This window comes from Vigna radiata, unplaced genomic scaffold (assembly GCF_000741045.1).
Source record: "Vigna radiata var. radiata cultivar VC1973A unplaced genomic scaffold, Vradiata_ver6 scaffold_95, whole genome shotgun sequence".
In the NCBI taxonomy this organism is placed as follows: Eukaryota; Viridiplantae; Streptophyta; class Magnoliopsida; order Fabales; family Fabaceae; genus Vigna; species Vigna radiata.
Genome location: NW_014543114.1, coordinates 153,819 through 164,125, shown reverse-complemented (window position 1 = coordinate 164,125; position 10,307 = coordinate 153,819). Strand labels below are relative to the sequence as shown.

The 10,307-nt window shown below is 31.3% G+C and overlaps 1 protein-coding gene across 1 annotated transcript; it reads right to left on the bottom strand.

Moving 5' to 3' along the window:
• Positions 1-2,175: 2,175 nt before the first annotated feature.
• Positions 2,176-9,536, bottom strand: LOC106753046 (probable polygalacturonase). The gene is made up of 5 exons (XM_014634831.2): positions 9,178-9,536; positions 3,726-3,846; positions 3,435-3,609; positions 3,217-3,287; positions 2,176-2,906 (listed from the first exon to the last, which is right to left on the bottom strand). The coding sequence occupies exons 1-5, from the start codon at positions 9,505-9,507 to the stop codon at positions 2,272-2,274; spliced, it is 1,332 nt and encodes a 443-aa protein (XP_014490317.1). The 5' UTR covers positions 9,508-9,536; the 3' UTR covers positions 2,176-2,271.
• Positions 9,537-10,307: the final 771 nt, after the last annotated feature.

Genomic DNA, 10,307 nt, shown 5'->3' with positions numbered 1-10,307 from the left:
AATTATTAAGTTGATCATATAACATACGAAATAATATATGAAATTAAATGTTGGTGTGAGTGTTGACAAGATATGTTATAATTATTTATTTTTTAAGTACTTTAGTATTTTTGAAAAATGTTAAGTAAATTTTGTGATTTAGAATAAAGTTGTTCAATTGTGAGAAAAATTATTTAATAACGAAAACTGAAAGTTTAATTTTCAATTCAAATTAGTAGTTTAAGTTAATATTATAAATATGTATTTAATTTTTTAATATATTACTAATTATTTTTCTAATACTAAAATAAATAGGTTTAATCATTTCGGACATCCCTATTTTTGTAGGATTGTCTCAAATAGGTCCTCGTATTTTTTTTTTATCTCAATTAAGTCCCTATTTTTGTAAAATTGAATCAATTAAAACCTTACCATTAAGTTTCAGTGGACAGCGTTAAATTTGCTTAATCATGGCATGCTGACGAAACAAAATTTAATGACGTGGCACAAGATTGCATTAGGTGGAATTTTATTATGCATTAAGTGAAATTTAAAGCATTGTCTTGTTCCTTGATCCTTGAGTCTTCCTTCTTCTTGTTAAGGTAATTGAAGTTGCAGTGGTTTCATCCAGATCATTCAAAAATATCTTATCTTTTCTGTTAATCAAACACAGGCAATCATTGTCTCATTTTCGTTCATCCAATACAACATAAGGAATTTATATATTACAGAATCTCAAATAGTAAACGTTCTTCCCTGTTGGCTAATTTGGTTACCATGGAAAGTTCTTCACAAAGAATTGAGAAACTCAACCAAATACAGAAAACTAGAATTACAGTACACTTAATCTAAAAAGAATACACCTTTCAAGATCAACAATAATTTATCTACATTCCAAAACAAATACTTGAAAAGGAACATGCCTTTGATCACCCTCCTCAACAAAATCGCCTTTGGAGACCAAGAGGTGGAATTTGGGGACAAGCGTTCAAGAAATTAGGAACAAAGAACACAGATCTAATGTCCCATTATACATTTTTAACACTTAACTAAGGAATTGGAAAAAAAGTATACGACTTTCCTCTTCCCAATTCCCCTGAACTGTTTTCCACCCCTTCAATGGCCAATGTCTTTGTCGCTGCGGAGTGGCAATTCCTCTACAACCACTATTACCGCAAGCCCGCACCAAGGTCGTCGTTGCGCCCTTCAGCAGCCTGGTCGCCGTCATCCGTTGCGGATTGTGCGTTTTGGGGGAACGACTTGGTTTGCATCGCTTATGTGAATCAACTTTTCTACATCGCAAATTTGAAGAACCCAAGGGGGGTGAATGATGTTGTGGTGCTTGCTGTGGAGGAGGATGGCGTGCAGAGGCTCGGGGAGTGAGTTCTGCGTGGACCACTGTAGAAGATGGTGGTTTCATGCGAGGCTGTTAGCGAGGCGGAGCTGGGAGCAACGACGGTGGAAAAGGTGCTGAAGCTGGTGGAGGCGGTGTATCCGACGAGTGATAGACGGCAATGCTGAACAAGATTCTGAAAGTGTGTGGCGAAAGAGATTAGGTTTAATTAATTTATATTTTTGTTAGAAGTTATAGTATTAATTAGGTTTAATTATTTAAAACTTTTAGGTTTAATTATTTAATGCATGATAAAATTCCACCTAACTCAGTCTCATGCCACCTAATTAAAATTTGCTTTGTCAGTATGTCATGATTCAACAAATTTAACGCCGTCTACTTAAACTTAACGGTAAGACTCTAATTGATTCAATTTTACAAAAATAGGGACCTAATTGAGATAAAAGAAAATCCGAGGACCAATTTGAGACAATCCTACCAAAATAGGGATGTCAAAATGATTAAACCAAATAAATATTAAAAATACGAGATGATAGACATAAATTCATTTTAAAAAGCAGAGTGAATAACAAGTGCAAAATATATAGATAAATTCATTATTTATCATTAATAATAAAAACATCTTTTAATTATTTAATTAATTTAGGTTAATATTTTATATAAAATTTACCAAACAAATAGTTTTAAGATAATTGATAAGTTCATTTTTGGAAAATCAGTCCAAAATGATGGACGAAAACATAGTTTAGATAGCCAGAAGTCAAATTCTCATCATGGAATTTGGGTAAATATTATTAATATTAAACTAGGTAGGGATTATTCTTTCATGTGATATCGTACAGTTAGTTGGAAACATGGTGATTCAATAGGATTATAGGTATAAGAATTCAATGAAAGAAACAGTCAATTATTACAAAAGTATAAGAGATTGAAAATCTCTAAATGGCACATGATCCATGTTCTTGGTTGCTCAGTTGAGAACATGGCCAAGGGTTAACCTGATAAGCAAATCCATACACATCAGAACACTGCCAATTGGGAGGAGCTCTTGGTCCTTTCATACCATGGAAGTTGATAACAGACAAACAAACATCAGTGAAAGGGGAACTTTTGAGTCCATTTATCAGACCTGCTTGCTTAACTTTCACTCCCCAAACATTCCTTATTGTGATGCCCTTCACAACTGGGAGAGCATTAGGATTATACTTGTCATCTGGATGCCCTCCTACCCCACCTGAAATCTTAATTCCTTGCCTTGCATTCTCCACATACACATGAGCCACTGTGATGTTCTTGATAAACCCACCCCTGCCTTTGGTGGTCTTGATGTGGATACCTACTCCCATGTTGAAGAGGTTGATGTGTTCAGCTAGCACATTCTCCACCCCACCAGAAGTTTCACTGCCAACTGCAATGCCGGCGAATGGCGACGATCCAGTCAGCCGCCGGATGGTGATGCCGGAGCTAGGGCGACCGTAGGCAATGCCATACTCATCCCATCCACTCTTCACTGCCACAAGATCATCTCCTGTGGATATGTACGAGTCCTCTATGCAGACATTTGAACTTGAATCTGCATAAATAAATTATGCAGATTACAAAACACCTCATGGCAATCACAACACGACACTTGATGCTGCTGAATTGTTATTTCATGCACCATGAAAACGTATAGAATCATATATCAGAACAGGATAAACCACATTAGTAATTTCAATACTTCCCTTCCATCTAATAGTTTAACAAGAGGCGAGGTAGAATTCTCTGGGAAAGGAAGAGTTCAATACCAACGAGTAAAATCGGTTGCAATAGGATTTGACTATTTATTACAAGTTTTTACTTCACTATTTGCATAAGATGTGGCTTATTTAGAGGGAACTTACCTGGATCAATTCCATCAGTGTTAGGAGAGTCAGGAGGAGCCAAGATTGTGACATATCGAACCACAACATTGCTGCAAAGAAGGAACAGAGTTTGAGATTATAGTCCATGAAAACATCTATACCTCTTGATTTCCTTTCTAGTCTCTGTTTCAAGCAACTTGTAATGAACAAAATGAAAATACTATAAAAAGAAATTCCTTCTGTAAGCTCAATCATACTTGCAATAAACTGGATGTATATTCCAGAAGGGAGAATTCTTGAAAATCACATCTGAGATAAGAATATCTTGAGAATTTATAAATTCAACAAGGTGTGGTCTTGTATATTTAAGTGTTTTCTTCCTCCACATGTTCCACCACTCATCTCCTTGCCCATCAATTGTCCCATTCTCACCTATGAAAAGATTGGGTAAGGCTCACTTAATGTTAGTTTGTCTATAAAGTGCACAAGAAAGGGAGCATTCCTCCTTAACTTACTTTTGCAGAAAATATTAAAGATTTAATACCCACCTGTGATCACCACATCAGTAAGTCCATCTCCATGGAGAAAACTGATATACCTTGCTCCAGGGAGCTCCCTCCCTCTTCCATAAGATGGTAAGGGTGCAATTAAAGGCCAATGCCCCGTTCCCTAAAAGAGGAAGAGCATTAAAGAGTGTTCTAGGGAAGAAAAAGGAGAGATTTCCTATCTATCATGTTTCCTATCAAGAAAACAATAAATCATGTTAGAAAGAATAATAGATGAGCTTTGATTTCCACTCGACTTTAATTATTCACTCCAATCATTTTCTAGAAGCAAAACATATGACTTTATTACCTTACTACATACACATGCCAAATGTGTTTGATAGCTACAGTTCAGTTACATAGATTTACACCATGCATATAATAGTGAATGTTGAAACAGTCACAAAGCTTTGGAACTGATACCATCAGTCAGGTACTTTTAGCATGTTTGGAAACCCTTCAAAAACAATTTCTCCTTTTTACAAGTAGCAAATGCTAAATCTATACAAAACAATTTCTCCTTTTACTACTAATTTTCTCTTCTCTCTCTCCTAACTGTCTAGGATTACACTATTAATTACCATTCCACTACTTTTAAGTTTATAACTGTTAGAAGTGAAAACTATGTATGAGATTAATCTTTCTTGTATTGAATATACATATAAGATATTATATTTATAACAAAGAAACATATGGGCTAAGACTAAAATACAAATAAATAATTACAAACTAACTAAATATAAAAGATAAAAAGATAAGATAAATCAAGCTAGTGCATATAAATCATATGTACCAAGCTTGTTATTAATATAATCAATAAAAACTTAGTGAAAATATCTTCTTTTGCACTCGGGTGACACCAAATTATGAATGATTTGCAAAGACAACATAGAAGACGAAATATCAACTCAGAATACTTCTGAGCAATCAATCTAAGAGGTTACTTCATATAAATCTCTTCTTGCAAATTGCCGTTGAAGAATGCATTATTAATATCTAGTTGATAAGCAAATATAGGTCGAAAAACAACTAACAAAACACAATGGTGACAAAAGGGAGGTCAAAAGAGACTTAGTGGAAGAAGCCATGGATGAACCAGGAGAGAAATCCTAAAAATTATGGAGAATAATATTGGACATTGGTGGACAAGCGAAACTTCAACTAAGATGACTTTCACAAAGGAGAATACCATCAATAGTGGATGAAGACCAACAATGTCAGGCAACAACACACTACAAGGACTAGATTGCCATTAGTAACTTATGGGACCTATAATAGCAGACAACGACGAAGAGCAGGGACTAGATTACCATTAGTAACGGGTGGTGGCCTCCAATGGCTAGTATCGATAGATTGTAGGGACTAGATTAGACCACATAAAAACAGACTTCCCCTCACGGCAGACGATAGAAACAGACGATAGAAATGATGGCGCACCAATGACAAACAGTGAAGGTGGAAAATTAGCTCTTCAAAAGAATGGAGTGCTTTATTCATCAAAGCTCCTAGAAACAGACTTCCCCCACAGGGAACGTTGATGGGTAAAAGCAATGTTATCATACATAGGTGTTAAAAGACAAAATTCTTAGGACGATTGATTGAGATGATCAAAACCATGTTGTCACTAGGCAATACTAAAACTCTGACTATGACAACAATAAACGACGGTAACCCCGACAATGGCGATAGACGGCAATGTCACCGACAGTAGCCGTAGACGGGAATGGTGGATATAGTAGCAGAGGTGACAAAAATCTTTTTCTTCAAAAAGAAAACCTTAAACTCTATGTGAAATATAGTGAGAACTATGTATAAGATTAATTTCCTTTATGTTGAATATACACATAAAATATTTTATTTATGATAAAATATATAAACTAAATAAAAAATAATAATAAATTAACTAAAAATGAAAATAAAAATGAGATAAAAATAATATATTTAACAATAAATATAAAATTCATATTACTTTTACAATAAGATCACAAAAGCATTCCTAACTAATAAAGAGGGAGGGCGACTGTTAATCTGTAAAGCAAACTATGTCAGTCAGCAAAAAAGTATTATTCTCAGATCTCTGATAACATGGTCCTTTCCATTTAGCATTGCAATGATCCAAGAACATACATCAATTTACATGATACCCCTCATTTCACATTTTATTTTTTAAATAAATAAATCATGCTTGAATTGTTCACTAAATAATCCTGAGCAGACAAGAGTAATGACTAATGGCCAAAGAACCAGCTGTCCAACAAAACCATTGTCACTTGTAAATGCTTTAAATATCATGCACATGCATCTATGCAGACAAGGGACCCATCAATATTTTTCATCCATTCAGCATTTGGCCCACCATAATTTATATTCATGTGAATTCAAAGTTTTAGGCAACCTATTATCTATCTAAACACTCTTATATTTTCATCCTTACATATTTCAGACAAGAAGATAATCTCAAACCCTTACCAATTGATCAATTCACAACACATCACTATATCAGACCCTTTACCATGTACAGTGTTCCTCTCATCATTCACAGATAGAGAGTATTGACCCGTGATCTGATCTTCTTTTATTTTTCTCATTAATGGGAAGTGACTTCTATGGTGTATCACATTCTAGCATTCAATTTTTGGGGCTTCCGTGAAATATGCTGGCATTTGATGGCTTTCTACATTGCAGGAACTATATAGTCTTTATCACTTTGATTGTAGTGATAAGTGCGCTCAAGAGACTCCACGTTTTTATCTACAAGTATCATATCATAATATACCACAAATTGTTCGCACTATTTATATATTTATAAATAATAGTGTAATTTTTTTCTTCTTTTCAGTAGTGTACATGTGTTTTTGTCTGCTTCCAACATATACACCGACATAGTTAATCTCAATAAGATAATATATCAAGATTTCATAATAATAATAATAATAATAACAATAAGATTTTTATTTTAATATAGCGGATCCTAATTTGGAATTTAGTGTTTGATTTAAATTTTTTATACAAGACTAAATTTGTCTCTAGGTTCACGTTATCTGATCTGTTCATAACTGGCATCTCTTTCTGAGATGGGAGACAACCAAGCAAAAAAAGACAGCTGAAATTTACACACGAATTGCAATATGGAAAACAACGCACGTTGAAGAAAAGTTCAAAACGATGAGGGATTCCATCTAATTTATAACAGTATGTAATGGATTATTGTTTTTATATTTTACACTTTTATTTTATCTTTAATTATATCTTAAAACTGTAATATTTTTAATTTTAAAAATAGTAAATGTTGGCAACTACTTAAAATAATCAAACACATTACTACATAATATAATTACATTCTTTTCAGCTCTTTCATGCAAATCTATGATCTATATTACTAAATTACAAATCAAATATAAATAATAATAATAACAATAATAACCTTTAAATAATTAAAATAAGATGATATAATTAAAATGAGAGATTTATCCTGTTTTAAATAAAAAATTAATTCGTAAATGAGTTATATTATCAAATAATTAACTGTTGTTTTATTAGACTACGTCGTTCTCCTCTACAAACAAACAGTTTTAATACATGGACGAGTTGAGTTGCTTTAGAAATAATTAATACCACATTTATTATTAACTTTTAAACAAATTAAAGCACTAATATGTTATTTCTTAAAATTAAATTTTAGCCAAACAGATCGTTATTGTGTTTATAGTCAGAACTTCTAAAAGAATTATTTATTAAATCAGTCTTCAAAGAACAAAATAAAATTACACATTAATGATTTAATAATTTAAAAAAAGAAAACATAGTAGCAAAGTTAGACATAATTAATCTAAACAAAAAGGAAATGTATTACCAAATACAATGCTAAGAACAAAGTACCTTTTCCAAATAAATTTGTATAGGTTAAAATTCGAAAATTACAAAAGAATCTTTAAAAAAAAGTATTTTTAAAAAATTTTAAATAAAAAAATATGTTCATAAAAGTCTACTAAATTTTAGAATATCCAATAAATTTCAATCAAAGAAAAACAACACATTCGAACGTTTCTAAAAATAATATATCCTCAACAATTCCTTACAAAATTACTTTACATTATCTACTTCTCATAATCCTAAAAAGAAAAAAGTAGTCCACACAACAAATGACATATTTTCTCAAAATTCCACATGGAAATGTAATAAAATTAAGAAAAGAAGAAACGTAATTAAATAATAAATCTCTAAATTTGAATATTTTTAATTAATTTTTATTAAAATAATTAATTTTTAAATTTTTCAGTGAAACGGTATGATGTTATTTTGCATAGTCATCATTTATATGATTTTACATAAAAAATAAAAAATAATAATTCAATTGAAGTTTATAAGTTACTCATAAATTAAGTATTTTTAACCAAATTCTTGTTAAAAAATTTCGTTTTATTGAGTATTCAAATTTTTTAAATATTTTTAATTTCTGTTGTCAATTTGGGGTGATGTGATCGTCTGGTTTTGCTATCTTAATTAAAATATTATGAAATTAGATTGTAAAAGTAAAGTTATGAAACTCTAACTATCTTTTATCACAAAAACATTATCTCACATTTTGATAAGATTGTATTGATTTCATTTTAGTATTTAATTTATAATAAAATAAAATAATTTATAAAGATAATCAAATTTTATTTTTTATTAAATATGGTTTTGCTATCTTAATTAAAATATTATGAAATTAGATTGTAAAAGTAAAGTTATGAAACTCTAACTATCTTTTATCACAAAAACATTATCTCACATTTTGATAAGATTGTATTGATTTCATTTTAGTATTTAATTTATAATAAAATAAAATAATTTATAAAGATAATCAAATTTTATTTTTTATTAAATAAATTTATAATATTTTATTTAAGACAGCAAAAGCAAACGGTCACATCATCCTAATTAAGAACAGGCGTTTAATTAAAAATATGTAAAATCTACAATACTCAAACTTATGAAAATTTATTAACAAGTGGTTAAAAATACTATGATTTAATTTATGAGAAATTTAAAATTTAGTAAATCTGATTTTCCATGTTAAATTGCGTAAGAAATATGAAAATGTCATTTTTCCGCAAAAAGAAATGACAAGAAAATTAAATGTAGTAACTCAATTCAAACGTATAAGATTTCAATAGAGCTCGATAACCATATTCCTGACCAACTTCAAAATTAACTAAAACCAAAAAAAAAAAAGTCATAAAACCAGTCGGAAACATTGAAGTAAAAGATTTTCGGTGTTAGTTTTTCTGAAATATATTTATTTTAATATATTAAAATTATTTTTAATATATTTTAAAATATTAAAATAAATACAATTTTAAAGATAAAAAGACAACACCGAAAAAAGGGAAGAATCCAAATTCAAGAATTAACCATACCTGGGGAAGACTAAAGAGCAAACAGATAATCCAAATTGAAGAGTTAACCTTACCTGCGTCGCTTTGATAACGGCACCAGCAGCGAGAAAAAGCGTCATGTGGCTAGTGAGGTTGAAGCTCTCCGTCAAGTACACACCTCGAGGCACGTACAGCACCGTGCCGCCGGGCCTTCTCAGGTGCTCAATGCGGTACACAGCCGCTCGGAAGGCTTTCGTGTTCAGAGTGCGGCCGTCGCCAACGCCTCCGAAGTCGGTTATGGAGATTCTGTCGGTGCGATTTCTTAACGGCACTAGGTTGGAACATGTCGGCGTTGAAAAGATCGCAGGGAGAGAAGAAGAGAAGAAAAGAAGGAAAGTGAGGGTGAAGAAGGGTGAGAGAAGCATGTTTGTTTGGGGATGGGGAGAAGGAGAACGATGATGGCAGTTTGCTCATACAAAGAGTGATGTGATGCCATTTATAAGGTTGTGGTGGTTTTTCTTGTGTTGTGTGAAAGAGAAAAGAATCTGTGTGAGTTGGAACGTTTTATTTTTATTTTTTTCTTGGATCTCCAATCAATAAAAAGAAAAAGCTAAAGCTAGTATATGAGAGAAAACGGTCGTTTTGCTAAACGCCAGTTTGCATTAAATAATAGTTTAATTTCATTAATTGATATTTATGTGGAAAATTAATGATACACTACAAAAATTAATAATTTATTTTACATTTAATATATATTTTAATCTTCAGTTTAATTTTATTAATTGATATTTATTTGAAAAATTAATTGATACAGTACAAAAATTAATAACTTATTTAATTATAACTGAAGTGGACATTATTTATTCGATAAAATAATCAAATTGAACAAAAATTGAATTATGTTGATAAAAAGTAAATGATATTTTGGCAAGTGTAATAGATCGTATCAACTGATAAATAGACAGTAAGTCTGAAAATCGTTTTCCAAAAGACTCTTAGGCCTAATCGTTTATGTGAATTGATTTCTTAAGACTTGACAAAGAATGAATTTAGAGTTTATAATGCAAAAACTAAAATAAACATACAAATGCAAAAGCTTGATCAATTGACAGATAAAGATATGGACGAATGGTGTTGCTGGGGTTTACGGTTTCATCCTAATCCACTCTCTTATATCTACTATTCTTATTACGTTCAACTTTGTTATCAATGTTCATGCAATTTT